The sequence below is a fragment of the Ruditapes philippinarum genome, unplaced genomic scaffold (assembly GCF_026571515.1).
Source record: "Ruditapes philippinarum isolate M1 unplaced genomic scaffold, ASM2657151v2 ctg144_1_1_1_1, whole genome shotgun sequence".
Lineage (NCBI taxonomy): Eukaryota > Metazoa > Mollusca > Bivalvia > Venerida > Veneridae > Ruditapes > Ruditapes philippinarum.
Window position 1 is genome coordinate 51,549 of NW_026862875.1, and position 24,003 is coordinate 75,551.

Below are 24,003 nucleotides of genomic sequence, written 5' to 3' on the forward strand. Positions count from 1 at the left end.
TTTTTTTTATCTTGAAAAAAAACCTGTTGAAAATCGTTGAATAGACTGCTGTGAATTTGTCTGATTCATTTTAAACAAATTCTTCAGTAGTGAATACCCTGCTGTTTGTATTTTTATTAAAATATTCATGGGAATGACTTGACTGGAACATATCTTTTTATTGTTTGTTTTTTTTTAAATATCAAGCCTTGTTGAAAATGTGCCAACCTGAAAATGAATAAATGTTGATAGATGCATTAATAGCTATAATAAATTTAACCATACTTTCCACTTCCATTTATTATTGGCTTGAAACAGCTTAACTTATTGAATAATGGTTAAATATTCCGGGATGCCGTTATTCATCTATGAATAGTAGCTTTTAAACCCCGTGACGAAGTCAACAATCTTAGACATGTTTGATTATTTACCATTCTTTACGTTCTTCTTCTTCATTTTTTTCACTTAATGAAAATTAATGTATATGGCATTTGATGAATTCAGGGAAATAAATAAAATACGTACGTGACAACAATTTACTTTAGTAAATTTTCATATTTAAACCAAAATTTAAATGAACATAATTCATCCTTTAACGTTTCTTTTTGGAGTGTACATTTTCTAAAAAAAATCGGAATGTCATCACCAAGAAAGTCATCTTTTTGTAAACCCTCACATTGCATTTATTGCAGACTACATACAAACCATGTTCTGACATTCGGCAAGAACACTAAGATATGCAATGTATCTTAACCTAGATGTTCTTAATTCAAAATTTCATCATTTTCGAGTTTAAATGTTGAATTCTGCGTAAGCCGATACTAGGGGTCGTGGACAGTAAGTAGAAAACTAAGGAATGTGGTACCTGACTCATAAATTTTCATTTTTGCAACATTTTCAATTTTGCCGTGTTGGGCTTTCTTTAGGGATTTTGTTTTTCTCTATTTCATGGTCACATCGAGATCAGTGTTATTTGCGCCATGTGGTGGCTGTAAAAAGTCTCCCCGTACATTTAATCAAAGATGTTATATTTTCGATCCTTGAAGATTGTTAACCACGACATAATTGTTATGTATACATGTTATGTGGTATATTTTGTTTCTTCTATTTGGGCATTTTCAATTTGGGTGGTTCCAGTATTCCTACTTTAAAACTGTAAAATCACCATTAAAACATGTTGGCTGCTTTTTAAAATTGTCTTTTGACGTCTTATCTGTGATATGCAGGTTATCTCATGTACAGACTCAATCAAACCGAGTCTGCAATTCTTATGTAATTTTGTTGTGATTAATGCTTCCGAGGGATCACTTTGTTTCCAGATTTTTATACTTCACAACAGCAGGTGTCAAGTGCTGTGTGGCAGCCGTAAATAGTTGCCCCGTACTTCACTTCAGTGTTGTTATATTTTTCTGGTCCTTCGGGATCATTGATGCCAGCACTATTAAGTGTTGAGAATTGAGTAACGTTCAAGCCGGTGCTAGGGGGCGTGAGGGATGTTGCACCTATTCATTATCCCTCATGTACAGACTCAATCAAACCGAGTCTGCAATTCTTATGTAATTTTGTTGTGATTAATGCTTCCGAGGGATCACTTTGTTTCCAGATTTTCATAACCTCCGATCCCATTTCAAAATTCCATTTTATTTAGTTCCGCCCATTGTTTTCTCGATGTTTGCTCACAAGCATTTTTTACTTGGGGACAATAGGCCGCTTTTCATGGAATGGTACACCGTGTCACATTAAAGGTTCCATGGTAACCGCCGTGTGAACACATCTGCGGATGTTCTAAATTCATAATTTCATCATTTTCGAGTTTAAATGTTGAATTCTGCTTAAGCCTGTACTAGGGGCATGGACGGTAACTTGCACTTTCCAGTACCGTCCATGAACAGGCTCATTATTGATAAAGTTAGTCTTAAAATATGGGTTAAAATGTTTTGAGTACGTTTTATAGATGTATCTATAATATTTTACTTTCTGAGCGCGTGTAAGCTGCCAATTATCAGTAACATTGTCCATCAGTCCATTGTTAAAGCACAAATAGGGGAATCGTATCTTACCGTATTCTTATGGAATCACTAGTTGTTGTCATATTTTTGTACTCTTTTATTTAAATTATTTGAAATTAAGGCGTAGTAAGATATCTTTCTATTCTCAAAAACATAGGTAACAGTAAAAATCAAAATAAATGATGATATCAATATTTTAAGATCCTATATGTTGTGAACAAAGTGGAAAACCACACTAAGTGAAATTATATGCATGTATATGTACATAATTATGCAAATAAATCAATTTTCAAACATCAAAGAATATGTAAAATATGTACTGCAAATATTTGTGCATATTATATGTAATCATTCAGATATGTGCATTCATTTCTTATTGTAAAATTTGACTTAAACTTTATAGAAAATATATTTTATTACCTCCCTTTATTTACATGAAATGTTAAATTCGGTAATACCTTTATAAATGATGCTTTTTGGAACCTCCAATATTGATAAATCTTAACTTTAGCATCATATTTATGATTTAAAACCATAAAAAATGTGTTACAGGATCTTTAAAAGTTCTGTGGCAAAAGTGTAAAATAAAAGATATTGTTAATTGATTAAAAAACTAACATGTTTGTTCGAAACAGGGCTTTTCAAATTTTAATCACAGAATCACGTATTAACAGGTATATTAAAAATATTTTCTATGAAAATCAAGGACATTGAATGCATATAATGTACATAAATACCATTTTTTACACAAAATGTACATTTGAATGGCATTTACATCACTGTATAGTACAATATGCATATAGTGCACATGTGTCTGTCTTCGCCCAAACGACCCTCATTTAACATAAACTTACTAATCTGAAACCATGACCCTGAAAACAGCATTTAAAGAGAATTCTTAAGTTATATGTTCCAACCCTTTTTCGTTGCGGGGAAAAATCTATGAGTATCATCGGCACGTCAAAAAGTATTTTTGAGTTTTGTAAAATTTGTACATTACGCCATATTATCACTTTTAACACTTCACATTACGCCTCATTTTGCAGATAGCTGTGGATAGCTTCACATTACTCCTTTAAACAGCATTACAAACAAAGATGGCGACTGCGAAAGGAGCTAACACGTACAATCGACAAAATTGGGAAGAATCGGTAAAATTCTCACATTTATATATTTTAATGAGTATATTTTAAATTTGTTTGGCAATGATTTCTTATTTCCATTTAATTTTGTTGTTTTGAAGTTATTATTTTCACCTATAATTTTAATTTTCTGTGTCAATCTACAATTTATCAAATTTGAAATTATCACTGATTATCACATCAGCAGTTAAAACGTATTTCTTAAAACATTTGAAATCACGCAGATATCCTAGATGTGAACGAGACAAAATTTAAGGGTCATTTCAGCAGCAGGTACTGAAAGTTTTCATTTTAAATCACTTTCGCCTGTGTGTTGCCACAATGAGACCTTGTAAACGTTGGGGGGGGGGGGGATCCTAGTCCAATATATTAGACGTTACAGGCTTGTTATAGTTTATGTCAGTCAAGCCTGACGTCTAATAGTTTTTGCTCAAAAACGCATAGCATCATAAAAAATTCAAAATGTCTAATATTGTCTTGCCTTTCAAGCTTTATTCAAAAGCTTATCTTCTTTTCTTTCAATTTTATGCTCAATCATACACTAAAACTCTCAAACAATGTACTTATCAATTTAAAAATAATATATAAACATCAATCTATTTTTGTCTATCAGCCATACTGGTTAAGCAAGTAGTCCAATAGATTAGACGTTACAGGCTTGTTATAGTTTTATGTTGGTCAAGCCTGACGTCTAATAGTTATTGCTCGTAAACGCGTAGCATTTTAAAAAATTAAAAAAATGTCTGTTGACTTGCCTTTCAAGCTTTATTCAAAAGCTTATCTTCTGTTCTTTCAATTGCATGGTCTATCATTAACAAAAACTTTCAAACAATGTACTTATCAATTAAAAGTAAAATATAAATATCAGTCTATTTCGCTCATCGGCCATACTGGTTAAGTAAAGCGTTTTACAGATTGATTCCAATTTTTTGAACAGAAAGATATATTAAACACACTGACGGTGCATGGGCAATTATTTCGTTGAAAAAATATTCCGTTAGAAACTTGTGGACTCATTTAAACGCTTGCATTTGAATTAGCCAATCAGATTTCGCGCACTGTATGGCGGCCATTTGTATATCGGCTGTACAAGGAATTTAATTAAATGAGAGGATTTAATCATGACTTTTCGGATGTGAGAGTTCAATTATTTTGTTAAAAGGTATTTATTTTTTAATTTTGTTCATAAATAGGTCAAAATTAATGTAAATACACGCTGTTTTAATTGTTTAAATTCATTAGATCTTAATCGATGTCTAATGTCAATATTTTTGCTACACGATTTTGCAAAGATCTGTTAAGACCTAACGTAACATGGAAAATGAAAAATGTAAAATATCAGATTAATGACTGATAAATATGAAATAGGTTACGTATAGGTCTTATAATTAGGACTAGTTAAGCAAGGTGCTTTACAGATTGATCCCAAATTTTTGAACGGAAAAATATATTTTAACACACTGACGGTGCATGGGCAATTATTTGGTTAAAAAAATATTCCGTTAGAATGTTCTGACTCAGTTAAACGCTTGCATTTGAATTCGCCAATCAGATTTCTCGCACTGTATGGCTGCCATTTGTTTATCGGCTGTAAAAGGAATTTAAATACGTGAGAGGATTTAATCATGATTTTTCGGATGTGACAGTTTAATTTTTTTTGACAAAAGGTATTTATTTTTTAGTTTTGTTCATAAATACTAAGGTCAAAACTAATGTAAATACACGCTGTCTTAATTGTTTTTCGTTCCGCCTGATTTTCTGGCGGAACATGCTATGGGTTTTTGAGCAATTTCGATATGACGTTGCTTTGCCCAGAAGCAAAAGTATCTTAAAGCCATGTCATATTTAAAGGACTAGGGGAATCCGTGCAGGCATGCACAAATATTTATAAATTAGGCCTTATGCCTAACTGGCAGTTAACTTCAGTTAGTTGAAGGTGGCCAGTATATTGGAAGAAGCATATTGGATGAAGAACTTTAACCAGTGTCCGAAATAATTGAGTGCAGTAAAGAATTTGAGCGCATGCAAGGTAACTACCGAAACCAGGCAATCCAATCAAAATTCCAGTAGTTCCGGAACAGAAATTGTAGTTACTTAAAATCTACAGTTAAATTATACTGATACATTTTCACAGGTCAGCAATACTCAACTCCAGTGTTTACCAAACATAGGTTCTTATTTGATAGTGATATAGAAATATACTTCAATCTATTGTTAACATCTAATAATCTATTTTCAGGAGTTCCCAATTTTATGTCAAACATGCCTAGGTGACAACCCATATCTGAGAATGGTAAGCAAAGTTTTTCAAAATTATTTTACTTATCATTTATATATAACTCAATACTGAAGTTGTTTTGACAACATTATACTAAACTATAATGTATTAATGATAATTTGCCAATGAAATACAATGATGTATTAATTAGAAATTATAATTAACCACAATTTGTTTGCCAATGGGTACATGAAATTATAATAGGGAGCAGAAAACAGCATATGAATTTCAAAAGCACGATAAATTAAGATGTTTCTCTCTTCCTCTACTTATATACATGTAAATAATTATTTCCCCTTTTTTCAGATGAAAGAGAGGTATGGAAAGGAATGTAAGATTTGTGCCCGGCCTTTCACAGTATTTCGCTGGTGCCCTGGAGCCAGAATGAGGTTTAAAAAGACTGAAGTGTGTCAGACATGTTCCAAGATAAAGAATGTTTGTCAAACCTGTTTATTAGATCTGGAATATGGTTTGTTGCTTATTTTTTGTTGTCAATTTATTTTTTGTGTTGCCTCTACGGAGTAGTGGCGACATATAGGGATCACTTCTCCGTCGTCTGTCTGTCCGTCTGTCCGTCCGTCACAAAACTTGTCCGGACTACCCCTCATAAACTACTGGTGCAATTTCATCCAAACTTTACAGGAATGATCAGTACCAAGTCTAGTTGTGCATATTGTCAGCATTTTCCGGTTCAATGATTTTTGTCAGAGTTATGGCCCTTTAATAATTTTTATTTTTAAAGTTTGTCCGGACTACTTCTCTTATACCACTTATGCAATTTCAATGAAACTTTACAGGATTGATCTGTAGCTCAAGTCCTTGCGCATATTGCACGGGTTTTCCGGTTGAATGATTTTTGGCTGAGTTATGGCCCTTTGATAAAAAGGTGTTTTTTTCTGTGTGTTGCCAGATACACAAAAGCTTGTCCGGACTACTCCTCATAAGCTACTGGTGCAATTTTATCCAAACTTTACATGATTGATCAGTACCAAGTCTAGTTGTGCACTGTCCGTCTGTCACAAAATTTGTCCCAACATGAAATTGGCCATTATGAGGCGACACATGTAATTACTGATCGCTCTTGTGTTAAGATATAGATATATAATTGTTGTAGATAGACTTTAAAGTAATATTTTTAAAAAAAACAGCTGTCATTTGTTTACAAGAGGGATTCAGGGGAAGGGAGGGGTAGTTGGAAATGTGAAAAGATGGACTGGAAAAAAACTAAATGTTGCTAATTAAATGTACAGGTCTCAATTTAATTGATTCATGTATTGAACAATTATGTCTATGTACAGCTTAAGTAAAAGCCAATTTTTGTGTCGCCTTGAAAAAGACGACATATAGGGGTTACTTTTGTCGGCGGTGTCGTTGTCGTCGTCGGTGTTGGCGTCCCCTAAAGCTTGTCCGGAGCATAAGTCAGTCATTATAAGTCAGATTGACTTCAAACTTGGTATGCATGCTTCTCATAATGACCTGAAGTGGAGTGCACAAGAACCAGTACTCTGTACTCCTTATTTGTTGAGTTATTGCCCTTTGTTTATTTTCATACTTTATTTTTGTCCAGGCCATTTCTCCTTAAGTATAAAATCTATGGACTTGAAACTTCATAGGATGATAGATCTCATTAAGAAGAAGTGCAGTGCACAAGAACTGGTACTCTGCATTTCTTATTTTTTGAGTTATTGCCCTTTGTTAATTTTCTTACTTTATTTTTGTCCAGGCATTTTCTCCTAAAGTATAAAAGCTTAGTCTTAGCTATGGACATGAAACTTCATATGGTGATAGATCTCATTAAGAAGAAGTGCAGTGCTCAAGAACTGGTACTCTGCATTTCTTATTTTTTGAGTTATTGCCCTTTGTTAGTTTTCATACTTTATTTTTGTCCAGGCCATTTCTCATAGATTATTAAAGCTTTAGACTTGAAACTTATTAGGATGATAGATCTTTTGATAAGAAGTGCAGTGCACAGAAACTGCTGATCTGCATTTCTTATTTTTTGAGTTATTGCCCTTTGTTAATTTTCATACTTTATTTTTGTCCAGGCCATTTCTCATAAATTATAAAAGCTTTAGACTTGAAACTTAATAGGATGACAGATTTTATTGATAAGAAGTGCAGTGCACAGAAACTGCTGATCTGCATTTCTTATTTTTTGAGTTATTGCCCTTTGTTGATTTTCAAATTTCATTTTTGTCTTTGCCATTTCTCTTAAACTATATTGTTCACAAGGCGACACATCCGACTCGCGGAGTTCTAGTTAGATAATGGATATGAGACCTACTCATGTAATGACCTTGTTCTTTCATATGACACCGGTTCTAGTTAAAACCGCCTCCGTGGTCAAGGGGTTAGAGTCAATGACTTCTAATCCAGTTACCTCTCTGGGGTGGGTTCGATCCCCGGGAGATGCTTTAGTAGTTTAGCACGGAGAAAGGTAGTTTAGTACTGGTGTAACTCTCCAGGAACGATGGTTAGAAAACTACCCGCCTATATGACTGAAATACTGTTTGGAAAAGGCGTAAAATGAAACAAACAAGTTCTAGTTAACTATTGGAAGTAGACACTTTAGAATGATTTCATATAAGTTTCATGAACATTAATCATAACTGTACATTTAAACTAAATTCCAATTATTGATTTGAATGACATTGAAGCAGGGTTTTCATTTATATCTGTAGCAACAGACATGCTTATTAAAAACAACTGTCAAGGGGGATATTTTAATCTACAGGCTAAAAAATACAACCGATTTTTAACAGCATTTCAACTGTTAATAATGAAAACCCTATTGAAGTACATTTCCTGGCATATTTACACATTTGTTGTATTACCGCCTATTTTGGTGTTGGTCTTTTGTGAAATGAGTGTGTGTATTATAATTGCAGAACACAAATAAATATATATGTAATCTTTGTAGGTCTGCCTGTTCAAGTGAGAGATGCTGCTCTGAAAGTACAGGATAACATGCCAAAGTCTGATGTCAACAAAGAATTTTACCAACAGAACATGGAAAGGGAGGTAAATCAGATTTTCCTATAGAAACTTACCTCTTTTATGTGTGAAAACTATCCAGCTAGCTTTTGGCTATACTTTAATGACTGCTTGTGTCTGAAGTAAAGCACCTGATGTCTCCCTCTTCACACTTGAAGCTAGATAGTCACCAAATAAAACTTGATATTATGTCTCACTTATTTGTGAGTTTAAACCCAGGTCAACAAAATAATCTCCCTAGTGTGTTTGTTTTCCTGTGAATAGTTTCTGAAGACAGGCCTGTTCCAAAAGTCCAAATTGCTTAAAATTCATATTTGACCCATAATAGCGAAAATGAATATAGTTATTCATATTTCTCATTTTCCTTGCTGTTGTGACACATTTATCCTTATTTAAATTACTAGTATGGAGACCCATTTGTGATGTGAGATTTGGTTTTGTGAGTAAAATGTTTTACCAACATATTGATAGCCGATGCTTCTACTTAAATGTCTATGTATGCCTAAAATGATGGGTAGATGATAAGCAGAGGTCTTTCAACACTAGTAATGCTGGAAAGTCTTTGAATTCACTGCCCAGTGTCAGTATGTTTTAAAACCCAATGACACTCAAACCCCCCTCCCCCCTAATCAAAACTTCTTATACAGGTTTTCATACCTCTTTAAAAAAATTGGCTTTATCCAGGTAAATAATTAAATACATGTATATTATACATTTTAGATGGCAATTAATGAAGGGGTGAACCCAGCAGGTGCCCTGGGTAAGGCAATGGCCCCGAGTGACATGTTGTTGAAGTTGGCCAGGACCACACCTTATTATAAGAGAAATAGACCACATATCTGTTCATTCTGGGTGAAGGGCGAATGTAAACGAGGAGAGGAGTGCCCATACAGGTATTGTACGATTAGTAAATAATTTGTTTTAAAAATTATAAACAATATAGAAACGATTTCCTCAAAAGCTAGTTGACTTCACCATTCAAAAGGGCCCCAGTCCCATTCACAAAAGACTGGTGAAAATACTGCTTTTAGTGTCTATTCTAGGAGTGGGGGAAGGGGGTATTGACTCATATTCACCCCTATATATTTTTGAGAATCCCCACCCCCCTTATTTTTCCACAGGCAGGGGGGAAATTTTACATAGAGAAAGAAGGAAAAAGATCAACAAATGAAATTAATTCTCACTTTTTTGATAACAATACCCCCTGTTTTTCGAATAGACACTGTGCTTAGTGATATCAGAATGTGAAGTGCTTTTAAGACTTGATATTTAAACCTCCTTCTAAACACATTTGTACAAAAAGAGAGAAAAGTGGAAAAATAACATTGACATTGTTTACAGACATGAGAAGCCGACTGATCCAGATGACCCGTTGGCTGACCAGAATATCAAGGACAGATTCTACGGGTTAAATGATCCAGTCGCCGACAAGCTAATGAACAGATATTCATCCATGCCTAAACTGGAGTCCCCTGAAGATAAAACTATCACAACATTGTATGTCGGTGGTCTGGGAGACAAGGTGACTGAAAAAGATCTTAAGTAAGTTATTTTAGTGTCATTATAAATTTATTTAGATTTTGTTCTCTTTCTTTATAGTTTTGGATTCATTTGTCCCTCACTGCTGTTGTTTGAAGCAGGCCTTTTTTCAAACATTTTCACCTAGAATTCTGAAGTAAAATACCTTTCATATACCCATAAGGCTGTTTAACCCATGTAAAGGTACATGACACAGTGTGTATAGTGTGCTCTGAAGCTCACAACTTTATATTTAAAGATATGCATAATATTACTTTAAGATTGCATGTTATTCTATAATTAACTCATCATTTGGGTAACTTGGACTGCAAAAAAAGATTGATTTTTCTTACAGTTTATTGCAGTCTTAATCTATTTACCAAAATTAAGGTTATTTTGTATTGCTATTTATTTTTCAGAGATTATTTCTATCAGTTTGGAGAAATACGTTCAATAAATGTGGTAGCTAAACAACAATGTGCATTTGTACAGTTTACATCACGTTCATCTGCCGAGGCAGCCTCAGAAAAGTCTTTCAACAAACTCATTTTAAATGGGCGGAGACTGAATATTAAATGGGGGAAATCTCAAGGTCAACAAGGTCAAGAGAAGGAAGAGGAGAAAGAAGAAGAAAAGAATCTTGAGCCGGTCCCTGGCCTTCCTGGAGGTATTTATTATTCTTGTAACAAAGGTTTGAAAAAGTTTTATTTTTTGACTGCCTGGGTTTAAGCCTCTGTGGAGATATACAAAAAAAGTCATTTTGTCAATTTGTTTAGGGTTTGTAGCCAACGTATTATTTTAATAAATCTTTTGTTAGAATATTTGTGTGTTAGAAAGTGTTCAGAAATACATACATACATACATAAAAAATGATGGTTTTACAAAACTTAAATGGAGCATGCTTTTGTCTTAATAAGCAATTGTTGACAAGTGGTATATTCCATTAATAAGAAAAGGAAGCATGCCGACTTGAGCTGCCATCTTGGTGGTGAGAAAATATAAGAGGAGAACTTATTTGTGTTGTAAGGAAAAGACTTCCAAAGGTGTTTGATGGTACTTGAAACTTTGCATAGAGAAAGTCCCAAATTTATGCAATACCATGAAAAAATAACATTGCCTTCTTTAAACAGTTTCAATATAACCTGAAAGTGCAGTATTTTCATGTTTACTATTCAAGCAAATGAAAATGCCATTTGACTTTATCAAAAAATAATTTGTAATATAAAAATATATAATAAATCTATGAAAGAAAACAACTTTTTCAGTTTTTCAAAACTGCAATGTTTGTATTTCAGCTTTACCACACCCGCCAGAGGAATTAGCGAACAATTTCTTCAATTTGAGCGGGGCACCACCAATGCACCCCATGCAGATGAGACATCCAATGCCACCAAGAGGACCACCTCATATGATGCCCATGTTTATAAGAGGTCCTCCACCACCAGGTAAATATGCTCAAATTAGATTTTATATTTCAATATATACTTATATAAATTAAAAATATTCCCCTCCACCAAATAATTATGTCCAGCTTAAACTTGATATTGTAAATTAAGTATTATAGTAAATTGATTTTCACTTTTTCTCTCAATCTTAAACTTTATTTTATCAAGTTAGTTTGTCTATGATTAACTGTCATTTTTTCATCCTTTATTGTTTTTAAGGTCATGCATCCATAAAAAAAATTGTGGAAATTTGTCTCTGATTTTCTGTACCTTACAGAGATTTCTTTTATATTGATAAGACTAGGGTCATCAAACATCTTTTCTGTTCAGTTCTTTGCTAGAATACATGAGATATATAATAAGTTTTTTCTAATCACTGCTTATTTGTTTTGTAGGTGTGAGACTGCCACCCCCTCCCCCTGGTATGATGCCGTTGAGACCCCCACCAGGTGTCATGCCCCGTGGCCAGGTTCCGCAGATGCATTACCCATCCCAGGACCCGAACAGGATGGGAGCTCAACAGAATGGATAGACAAGTCTGACCCATCAACTGCAATGGAAATATCTGCCATCTTTATTGTGTATGGTGTTCATTTGAAGCCATGATGTCATTTTATAATGACTGTTGACATGGTAATTATTGCAGTTTTAAAAGCTGCTTTATGTGGCCATCAAATTTATCAAGATCAACAGTGTAATGGGGAGTTTAAGAAATATGTGTGTTAATAAAACTGGTGAGAAGTGATTTTAGCAAACAATTTTAAGAGCATTTGAGGCATAATTAACAATGCTTTTGCGGAATATGAGAATGTAAATTTATATGATTATTGATAGATAACTATGTGGCGAAAAGATCACTGTAAATTCAACTAGTAAGGTATGGTTAATGTCCGAATGGTATAGAGTCGGTGGTTTCTATTTAATAAAAATATAATAACATCATGTATATGCATATTGTCTGCTTTAAAAGTTTTATGCATAACCGCATATGAGAAAAAAAAACATAAACAAATAATAACAAATATTTTATTGTATTGACCAGAACTTAATGTAAATAAATATGAAAATAAAAAGATGTGAAAATTCATTAATGTTGATTTATTTTATATATAAACTTAAAGCTGGGACAAAAGATCCCAGCTTAAAGAAATTTGTCATGAAACGGTAAATCATGTAAAGTTTAGAAACCAAATTGTTAGAGTAGTCTCCCCTTTATGAGAGTTTATTTTTTTGCTTTATCGATCAAAAGTTGTGAGTGATAAATATTTGAATCAGAACAGAAGCAACAATCACATCGTATGACAAAAGACATAAAACCAAAATAGATATTGCCAATCGAAATGAATATTGTCTAACTTATTTGTGTGATTGAAACGCCATTGTACTTGTATTTTTCAGGGTTGTGATTGATTTTATAGCTGTCATTAAAATCTTGTTTATTGAATGCTAGGGTTTTATCAATTTTCTATGGAACAATAGGACAATACTTAATTTATTTATTACAGAGGCCATATTGCGTTTGTTTACATTAAGTCGTAGGACCGATAAAAGCATAGACATTTTGTTAATTTGACTAGTTATAAAGACTAGTTATACAGACTTGTGTTTAAAAGATGTACTTTTTGCACACGGTTTTATTGATCATCCCTAAACAGCACTTAATGGGGAAAAACGTAATATGGTTAGAACTCCGTACAGCGGTTCCATGATTTTTCACCGGGGGGGGGGGGGGGGGAGTCTGCAAGATTTCCAAATGCATATATATTCAGAGGGTTTAACATTTTACAATGTTTTCAGAGGAGGTCATAGGTCAGAATTATATTGATTTTCACTTGTTTCTGCGTTATTTGGTGATTTTTGCAATAAAATGTTTGGTGATCTCTAATGGGTTCCACGAACTAGCCAAATCATTGGTAGGGGTCATGACCCACTATGGGACCGCGCATGCTCTGTGTTTCTGGTGACAAATAATATTGTAAGCTGATTAAAATATCTGCGGGTTTTGCATACATATATGAATGTTTGTTATGATATATTTACTGTTTATTTCAAATCTATATATACGGACAATACATGTATGTGGAATGTTGACTAATTAGTTTTTGCACAACATAGCATTTTAGAGCATTTAATAGTGAGCATATGGCATTCCTTGATATTTACGAGTATAGCTATTTGTTGCTTCCATGTATGAAGTTATTAAAGTTTTAAAATCTGGACCACTTACTGTGGGAATATTTATAAATTCATAGGTTTTTAAATATTCATTTCTTCAAATCAAATTACTTTTATGTCGCTATTACTTCGACTTTTACATTTCAATACAAATGTTAAATACGAAAAGAAACTTGTAGCCAATATTCCACAAAATTTATTATTACACATTGAATGTTAAACGATCGACAAAAAATGATCATTGGTCGATTCAGATATAAATTTATTACATATATTAAGATAATATTTACTTTCCCTTCTTCTATACATCTATATTTATTCTAGCTGAATTAATATTTGCATACTAACAATAAATATTATCTGAGTGGATAATGAAAAGTAGGTATTCTGTACAATGCACTCGTTTGTTTCTATGTACCGCGAACTTTATAAAAATCAAGTTTTTTTAAACCGTATGAAATAATGTAACCGGTTTATACCAAATTACATCTTGAATTCATCGGACGTAAAGAACGTAAACACTTCATCTCAGTCCATAGTTGCTAAATGAAACCACTTAAATTTGAAGATTTAATCAATACTCCGAGTTGTGCTTTTTGATAGTGTATGATATTTTATGGGGCATTTTAATAGTGTCAAAGATTAAAGAGGGTTTATAAATTCTATATTGAATGTACTTAGAAGAGTAGCGAATTTGTAATGAAGAAAAACAAATTTAAACATGTCCGAAATTTTTGTTTTTCGTTGAGTCATAACCTTTCGTCCATAGAAGTTTTCTTTATCTCTTTACAAAATGCTGAATTTAAGCCCCGTTATGCTAAAACTTTGATTTCTTTTAAATCACGTACATTAATTAACATAAAATTTGCATTATTGCGTTGGTTATGAATGTACTATTTTAAAGGGAGGTAATAAATTTGTAGTTTTTCTTTTTAAGATTAATCCAGTACACTGAAGTTGAATGTCCCTAGGTTATAAACAAGAGAAAACAACGCTATATTATCTTTTATAAAAAAAAAATCGTACAAATAAACATCCCTTAAAACCATTTTCACCTCGCCATTTTTGGGGTCAAACCCTGTTATTTCATGTGAGGAAGCTATCCGCGAGTGCCTGGGGCACCTGATGTCCTCCACCACCATTAAAGCTGGAAAGTCGCATATTGGTCATTTCAGTGTTTGCGTTACCCTAAAAAAACGCAGAAAAAAATCATGCACCTTAAAAATGCACAACTGTTAGTTCGAGATCCGTTTTTGAAAGTTAAAAATGTTTTCAAGAACGGAAGTTGGGAGATTTTTCACTTCCAGTAAAGCAAATTTGCAAGAAAGTCTCTTAGTACATATTATTGCGTGTAATATTAACGTGACTAAATCCCAACTAAACATGTGAGTCCCCAATAAAAGAAAAAGAAAACAAAGGTACTAGTCACCGCAAGAATTGAAATGCGTTCGTGCTGAGCCTTTAACAGATAACAAAACTGCTAAATTAGTTTTATTCCCATGATCCTGCACATACATGATTTGCATGAATACATACATTATTTGTTCGATCGAAATCGATAAAAAAAACTAAATACTAATATTTATAAAAATTACCTGAGTCATGTATAATTTTCAACTTCATTTTTTTTTCATTTATGAAATCGACCTCTGTCAAACAGTTTTCCTAAGAAAAATATTCTCGTACTGTTTTGTTGCTGTTTTTGTTTTGTTTATGTTTGTTTACTAAAACCAGACGAATGTGCCTACGTGCAGATAAAGGCTAAGCTGTATTTTAATAGTCTAAAATCTGTCAAATGAAATGAATAATAAAATAAAGATTGGGATAGGCAAGTATGATAATTTGATATTTACCATACCAGTTGTTACACGTCAGGCTCTATAACTATAGTGTTAGCTATAAGTGTTTAAGCCTTTAACCTGACGGTATCATAATTGATAAGCCTTTACCACCAGTACAGAACCAGGCCGGTCTGCAGCGCAGTCTGACCAGGCTATATTATGTTGGTAGCTCAACTTCTTAATTTTGATATTGAATTCCCTTCAACTCAAATTTTTGATGGACTGTTCCAAATTCAAAGCTGGTCAAATCAGCAGATTAAAGTTTAACATCATGGCTTGTTTAGGTAAAACTATCGGTCTTAGGTCAGAGGCGTAGGTTCACGGCTGTATACTCGTACATGTACGTATTAACCCACCGGTGATAAGATTTGAACTCACAGTAGGCTAGCGAATGCTTATACATGTATGTAAAATAAACTTCACATTTACGCATTAACCCACCGGTTACATGATTCGCATAAACCCACCGACTACAAGATTCGAACTTACAGTAGCGAAAGCTTATATACATTTTGTATGTACATTGTATATAAAATAAAGGAGTATGTTCAAATATAGTGAAAATTGGCCCAATTTTTAATTTCGATAAAACTTGAGCATATGACATAAAAAATATGTCCCAAGTAGGTTTTTGTTGATTTTTGTATAATTTTTTCCAATTTGTCAATTTTTAGGCTCTATACTTGACCCCATTGTAACGTATTTTGACGTCAAAATTGCAACGTCAATCAACGACGCCGTAACGTCATATTAATATTTGGAATATGAAACGCTGGTATATGACTCACAAATCTCTTTTTAGTTATGGAGAGAAAAAAGAATTGCTTCTTTTATTTACTACAATATTATAAAAACACAATATTCACTTTAAAATGAGTGAAACATAAATGAAAACAAACTCGTCCAGTTTACGTAATATATTTCAATGACTGGAGGTATTAAATGAATAATTTATTTACATGTTTATGTCATAATAATCTATTTAAATTATCACATGTCAAAGATAAAAATTGTTTACAGTATAAAGAGTAATACTTTTTCATTGACGCACTTAATTATAGTGTAACGCAAACATTTCATGCGTCTTTACGCTATGATCGTATAACGCAAAGGACGACACGTCAAAATATATACCCTGCCGTGCAATACTATTTTAATGTAACAGCAAAAGCGGCATGCGTTATGTGATAAAGTTATGTTACACACTGAATCATTTACTTAGTGTAACAGCTACGTAAACTGACATGTTTCATCATCTAACAAATTGAATACAGAACTATAAACGAAACGAAACAAAAATAACAAAAATGCCGATCATACAAAATAAACAATCTAGCATACTTTATAACATGTGTGACATTCAAATAACTGCTGCATGAAACTATTGCATGGATAGTGTCCATCTTTTATTCTGAAGAAAATCAATTTACATTTACAGGGCTGGGAATCAAAACTGCGTCGTATCCTACAAAATGTAAACAGACGCCGCCATCTTGGGACGAAAAATGTATGTTTTTGTTTATAACTTTTTTTGTTGGAAATGACTGAAAACCAGATATATGTATTAACAGGCTACACTATTTTCCGCTTCGTTCGGTATATGTTGCTTGCAAAACTTTTTTGTAAAACAAAAGTTATAGCGAACTTGCAACTCGAAGCGGAGCAGAATTTTTATGAAAATGTGTGGATACGACGCAGTTCATTTTGCTTTATCTATCGCTTCTCCTTCAAATAAATTATATACTCGTTTTCAGAGTTCACCATAAACTTCAAAACATAATTTTGCATCATTTACTAAATTTTCATTAAAAAGAGATGTTTATTTTCCAAGAAAATAATGATTTTTACGAAATGATACGACGCAGTTGAAAATAAAATATGATACGACGCAGTTGTTTTTTCATTGCAGGCTGCATATTGGTTTTAAACTGTTTAAATTATGTGCTAGGTATGCTAATAACGTCCAACAACATTTCTTGTTTACAACTTAAGTCAAAAGCAGAGGCCACTCGTTGGTTCCATAAAAATGGAAATGTAATACAATTCTATTTAGGCTGCATTTTTCGGTCGCATTTATGTACCCATCATAAGCATCTAAAAATTCCGAAAAGCTGTATCAAATGCAATATACATTGAAACACGTGATCGCACACCCATATGTCAACGTGTTCCAGTGTTCTAAAATTGTTCCCGTGAGTTCGAATTGGGAGTGATTACTTTTTTTGATACAAAATTCAATATTCCAGTGTAACCTCTCCCGGACTCTGTACTAGTATTAATCAGGAATGACCTTGTTTTTTTAAAAAAGAATTACATATATTGAAAAGGTCTATTGGAAAAGAGCTATGCGCAAATTGCATGCCTACCTTTGTTACTTGTAATTAGCAATGTCTTTTACGTGCCGATTGTATTGTATTCATTTTCTTATAATAATCGGTGAGAACAGATGAGCTTTATTATTTGAAACTGAACATTATTTTTTTAAATTATATTATATATAAATGGTTAAGCTACAAGATATTTTTGCAAGTATGCGTTCCGTTTAGTCATTTTATGTTCAGCGCCGCTGAATTTTGATTTTATCGTATTGCATTTCTTTATCGCCGATGAGGAAAGGTCTACGGAATGTATTTTCTATATTTGCGCTTAAGTATCATTCTTCTCCATTAAAAAACTTTAAATTTTCAAAATCGAGTTACATATGATACAACTACAGATTATTTTGTAAAGAAGGTGTCCGTTTTGCAAAGGTATTTTACGCTGTGCACCGATAAATTTGATGCAGATATAGGCAGACATGATCTTTCAACAGTATTGAAGAAGTTTTCACAATATTGAACAGAAAATTTAGGTCAGATTATCGCATCGAATTTTCAACAGACTAGAGACATCCTTCATACTAAAGTGTGATTTTTATTTGATAATGAATTGCCTGAAAACTTAAACAAAGGTTTTCAGAAAATGACTTCACAGAGGATTACCCCCTGTTTACATTGAAAATTTCTCTGCTAGTCATACCGAAATAAGAAATTTAAATGTTATTCTCTTTATCATTAATTCAAATATTTATAATCTTAAAACTTCACGCCAGAAGTTAATAAAAAAGCAGCTTATTTGTACAGCTGACGTTAACAAATTTTGTTGAAAAAACAAATCCGACAGGTGTGTCCGACTGAGGCCGAGTTGTTTATGTTTATTGAATTCAAATCACTTGAACTGAACGTCTATGAATGCGAAAACTACCAGGGACTTTTTATTCTTTCGTGTGGAAAACCTATCAAGCTAGTTTCAAAATGTCAATGGTTCTCTGAAGGTGCAACATTTTGCCTGAAATAATGCACAAAGGCGCACATGAGGTCATCGCCCCTAGTAAAGCTTATGTGTAGAGTGAAAGTTTGAAAACAAACCACAAAAAAGCAGTCATTACCCAGAACATGCAGAACCACAGTTTACTTAGAGCGTAGCTAGCCAACATGAATTCAAGTTTATATTAAATAGATTTATACATTTTTTTCGCGAAAAAGAATTAGGGATAATATCCCAGCAAACACATGACGTTAAAATAACGTCGGATTAATGTTAGATTTTGGTCACGACGTCGGCGACCAAAATACGACGTAAATCTGACGTTAAAATACCGATGTCTAATAGACGTTTCTTTTTGACGTCGTACTAACGTCAGGTTATGGTCGGTGTCCTGACGGTAGGTAAAAAAATAACAAAAAAATAATCCTTATTCGCTGTTGTAATCATTTAAACTTTTTTTCAAATGTTATTTGGATTACAAATGAAGTGTTCTTATCTAAATACAGACCAAGATCGCGGCGCTGCAACCTAATAAAACATATAGGTGGCGCTGTATATACGCAAGTTACATGTGTTATTGCTATGAAATCTATTTATAGCCACAGATCTGTTTACAAGTTCCAATCATTTAACGTTGTAATATTATCACTTGTGGTACATTATATGTATCAAAATTACGAGTTTTTAATAGTGCTTTAACATTTAATCATAGTGACAGGAAAGGGAAAGAAAACATAATTAACCTTTAATTCGAATCTAAAGTCACGTGGATGGAAATTCAAATTCGTAGGCGTTACGTTTTGGCTGTCGGTCAGGAATCGGGATGCATTGATAAGTGAATATTATAGATTTCCTTGAACAAAAAGGTCAGTTCAATTTATTTAGATTTATTTCTACTTTGTATTTGATAAATAATTGCATGATTGCAAGCACTCTTAATTTAATTATCATTATTTGAACAGCTGAAGTAAAATGTCACACAAATTCGCGATAATGTCTAATAATAAATCTTTTTAAAATTGACATGTTTTTAACTCTGCTTGTGAAGAGTTTATAATATGCCTTTCAGTACTACCAAAGCGAATGCTTAGTTTTCATATTTTTCTTAAACTGTGATGTTTTTGTCAGTTAAAATCTGAGAATTGAGAATGAATTTGTACGATTTCGAGCATTTCGGACCAAGACGTTTCGGTCCCAAATAACCCAAAACGTTCCGGTCCCAAATAACGCAAGACGTTTTGGTTCCAGACATTTCGGCATTAAATCTTTAATTTAAAACTATGAAATATTTAAGACTTGCGTAACTGTTCTATTTCAAACGTAGAATATATACATAAGTTGGAATATAATTTTCTTTTCAGGTAGTTAAAGTGTTGGACATGCTCTCAAAGGTCGGAGGGACGGAAACACGTGAATATGTAAAAAGAAACATATGAAAGTAAGATTTTTGTAAATTCTATTACATACTTTAATCCATACTAAACTGGAGTTTAAAAGCGGCTTTTTAAATGTTCAGTATTTATGTTTACTTTAAATTTTGGTTAAAGCTCTCTTATAAAAAGTTGGCAAAATTGTTCATTAAGTTACAATAACCATGAAAACATTTTTGCTTGTTATTTTACATGTTTCATAAATTTCTTTTTTTTTCAGTGAAAATGATGTCACACTCGCTATTGGGCGCTACAAACGCTACATATCCTCCGGACAGACGAGGGGTGCTGAAAGAAGGTCATATCTTAAAGCATCACACCTCAAAATTCGTGCTAATTCTCATGGATATCTAATAGTATAACTTTGTGAAGTAACTAAAAGGCAGCAATTTATACATTACTGACAATTATCAAAGGAGGTCAAAATATGCAAAATTGCACTAAATGTTTTAGAAATGCTGTAGAAATATAGTTAAAGTACTGAAAATCTGTCATAAATTGCTTGAAACATTATTATCAGAATCTTTTAACTTTTCTTAAAATTATAATATTTTCATTGTTTTATTTGATAAGGCAAACTTTGATAGAAATGTGCATACATTGTTTTGTTCTTTAATATTTGTACATGTTTTCTTAGTTTCATTTATGTCATTGTTTTTGTAATACTTTTTGTTTTGTAATTAACTTATTTTATGTTTTATTTTGTTTAATTTATGAAAATTATTTAACCTTGCAGAATTTACTAAAATTGTATGTATCGTATTGTATTATCTTAAATTAAAAAAGCATGAAACATATTTTTTGCTTTTAGTTTTCTTTTATACATTTCATTTGAGGGAAAGTTACTTAATAGAATGAGTTACATTTAATTAGATCAAATCAGGATTAGCCAGAAAATATTTATGACGTGGTGAAACAAAAAAGATTAGGGGAATGATAAGATGAAGGTCAGAAAATGATCAGATTTAGGGCAGAAAAGGGTTAATATTTAGGTCGGAAAATGGTCAGATTGAGGTCGGAAAATGGTTAGAAACTGGTTAGATTTAGGTCGGAAAATGGTCAGATTGAGGTCGGAAAATGGTCAGATTGAGGTCGGAAAATGGTTAGATAATGGTCAGATTTTGGTCAGAAAAAGGTTAAATAATGGTTAGATTCTGACGTCTACCTGACGTCAGATTATTACGTCAAAAAAACTTTCAAATCCAACCGTTTTTCTGACCGTCATCCGACGTCAGAACCAATCTCCTACGCAGTGATCTCCCCTTACAGCAGGATTAGATCTCTGCCATCACAACATTTTCGTCAAGATTTTTGACGATATGAATTTTTTCAATTTTTATATTTATTTTAAAAAGTAAACACGGTTTTGATAATTTTTTGAGGAAATATAACGGACGTAGGTACAAAAAGTTAAAAATAAAACAGAAAGAGAAAAATGACGTTAGATTTTCTATGTAACGGTCGATATTTACATTTGAATTTCGACGTTACGTCATGTGACTTTCATCATCATGTGACGTCTGTGAAGGCAGTGATTACAATTCTGCCAAGGGAGGTAATCACTGTGAGGAGTTTGCGTCAGAACCTGACTTAAATCTGACGTCAGTATGACGTCTTGTGTTTGCTGGGATTGAACATACAGGAAAATATAAGAAATTATTTCATTTTATGATCAATTAGGTAACATATTCATGTTTAACTGAAAAGTAGCAATGTAAAATTTCAAATTAAATGTGATATTGGACATGACACAATTTATTCTAAATAATCAAAAGCAACAGAACATTGCTATACACCTCAAATTATCTGGAGTTTTTTTTATCTAGCGCAAGTGATTATCCCATAAAATAGAAATATTTTGCCAAAATTATCCCTGTTGAAAAGACTGCCAAAAATACAACTGCGTCGTATCATATTTTATTTTCAACTGCGTCGTATCATTTCGTAAAAATCATTATTTTCTAAAAAATAAACATCTCTTTTTAATGAAATTTTAGTAAATGATGCAAAATTATATTTCGAAGTTTATGGTGAACTCTGAAACAAATATATAATTGATTTGAAGGAAAAAACGATAGATAAAGCAATATGATCTGCGTCGTATCCACACATTTTCATAAAAATTCTGCCCCGCTTCGAGATGCAAGTTCGCTATAACTTTTGTTTTACAAAAAAGTTTTGCAAGCAACATATACCGAACGAAGCGGAAAATAGTGTAGCGTGTTAATACATATATCTGGTTTTCAGTCATTTCCAACAAAAAAAGTTATAAACAAAAACATACGTTTTTCGTTCCAAGATGGCGGCGTTTGTTTACATTTTGTAGGATACGACGCAGTTTTGATTCCCAGCCCTGATTTAACGACCACAAAGATTTTCAAAAATATGCAATAGAATTTACATGTATAAGTCTTCTGCATATAAATAGTTTACCGCAATAAACTTTGATGTGTTTTTTTTTAAATATATAGTCAGTACAACTTAAATATAATAAATACACAATTAGCTTAAACTTCTTTTTAAGCAAACATAGAATCACTTTAGATGCAGACACAGATATTACATCAATCGGAACATGTCGACAATGTTTCATAAATACACGTAGTCTTATCCGAAGAATGACGGAAAAGGCCGAAAAGTTAGAGTAAAAAGTTAAACATATTTTATAACATTCAAGACATTCTAAATAACGCAGTAACAAAATCATTGCATTTTGCCACTTAAAACTATCAATATTCAAATATCTAGAAAAATATCAAATAAAAAATTACAGCATGTTTAGGACACAACCAATATTTTATTACAATCTCATTCATCATAACATTTAAAAATCTTAACTTGTCTCTTCTCAAATACAGCAACAACTTTGATTATTTTCATAATAACTTATGACTAGCCTTATGTTTCAAAAACGAGGACTAAGTATTGAGGAAATGAAACACTAACAAATCAATATTATGTAAAGCGATTGTCAAGATATGAAGTATTTCACCTGTCTATGGTATCTATGTTAATATTCTATCTATTTTGTCTTATCAATATCATGCCTTACATGAATATGTTGTGTCAGCGGCTTTTTAAAGGTACAGTATGACTCAGAAATGAATAATATTAACCTTTTTTTTAAAAAAGATCAAAGATGTTTTTATACGTTTTAAATAATGGTTTAGAGCATATAAGATGCTTGTTACATAAACAAAAGACCGGTAAATGTACTAATATGTCATTAGTGTAGCAATGAAAACAGTAATGAAACAAGTAATATTTTGACTTCCATAAAAATTACTAAGTTATTATATATGTACTTAATTTATTGGCTGAAAGTAACAGAAGAAGAAGACCAATGAGTAACTTGTTGGAAACTAAAAAATATTTTGAGAAATAAAAATGAAAGTATTGCATTTCGGGTACATAAAGGGGCCTTTACAGGGTATACTATTCACGATGACGTCAGCGGTCTGAAAAAAAAATTACCGTCTGAGCGAGGACTATTATAATGTGCAACGGTGAGAAAAATAAAAAAAGCGCACGTAATATAAGCTGAATGCCAATAATTTTCATTGCATTTTAAAAGATTGTTTGTGATTTAAACAATATGATTTCCAACTTTTACAATGAAGTTATATTAAATAAGAAATAACTCAAAACAACTCTTAGCATTTTACTGACCTCCCAGTCAGCCCGAAACATCAAACAGACATTAGCACGGACATTAGCCTTCCGCTTCAGTCAGGCTGACTGATTGGTCACTATAATGTTATGAAGCCGTCATTGTTGTATACTATTTCTTAAATACATATATGAGCCGCGTCACGACAAAACCAACATAGTGCGTTTGCGATCAGCATGGATCCAGACTAGCCTGCGCATCCGCGCAGTCTGATCA

General features: G+C 32.6%; 1 protein-coding gene and 1 long non-coding RNA gene across 2 annotated transcripts; both read left to right on the forward strand.

Annotated features, from left to right (window-relative positions):
• Positions 1-3,010: 3,010 nt before the first annotated feature.
• LOC132720461 (pre-mRNA-splicing factor RBM22-like) lies at positions 3,011-12,452 on the forward strand. The gene is made up of 9 exons (XM_060704604.1): positions 3,011-3,139; positions 5,370-5,423; positions 5,715-5,877; positions 8,329-8,429; positions 9,123-9,295; positions 9,744-9,944; positions 10,340-10,587; positions 11,216-11,365; positions 11,761-12,452. The coding sequence occupies exons 1-9, from the start codon at positions 3,086-3,088 to the stop codon at positions 11,895-11,897; spliced, it is 1,281 nt and encodes a 426-aa protein (XP_060560587.1). The 5' UTR covers positions 3,011-3,085; the 3' UTR covers positions 11,898-12,452.
• Positions 12,453-19,334: 6,882 nt separating this feature from the next.
• On the forward strand, positions 19,335-20,870 carry LOC132720455 (uncharacterized). The gene is made up of 3 exons (XR_009624353.1): positions 19,335-19,553; positions 20,049-20,125; positions 20,338-20,870. It is a non-coding gene; the product is annotated as an uncharacterized LOC132720455 (long non-coding RNA).
• The last annotated feature ends 3,133 nt before the right edge of the window (positions 20,871-24,003 follow it).

Excerpts from the sequence above, each read along its gene's own strand:
- LOC132720461 (XM_060704604.1), top strand. The coding sequence starts at position 3,086 with ATGGCGACTGCGAAAGGAGCTAACACGTACAATCGACAAAATTGGGAA. Across the intron at positions 3,140-5,369 it reads GACAAAATTGGGAAGAATCG|GAGTTCCCAATTTTATGTCA; the intron begins GTAAAATTCTCA and ends ATCTATTTTCAG. Across the intron at positions 9,296-9,743 it reads GGAGAGGAGTGCCCATACAG|ACATGAGAAGCCGACTGATC; the intron begins GTATTGTACGAT and ends CATTGTTTACAG.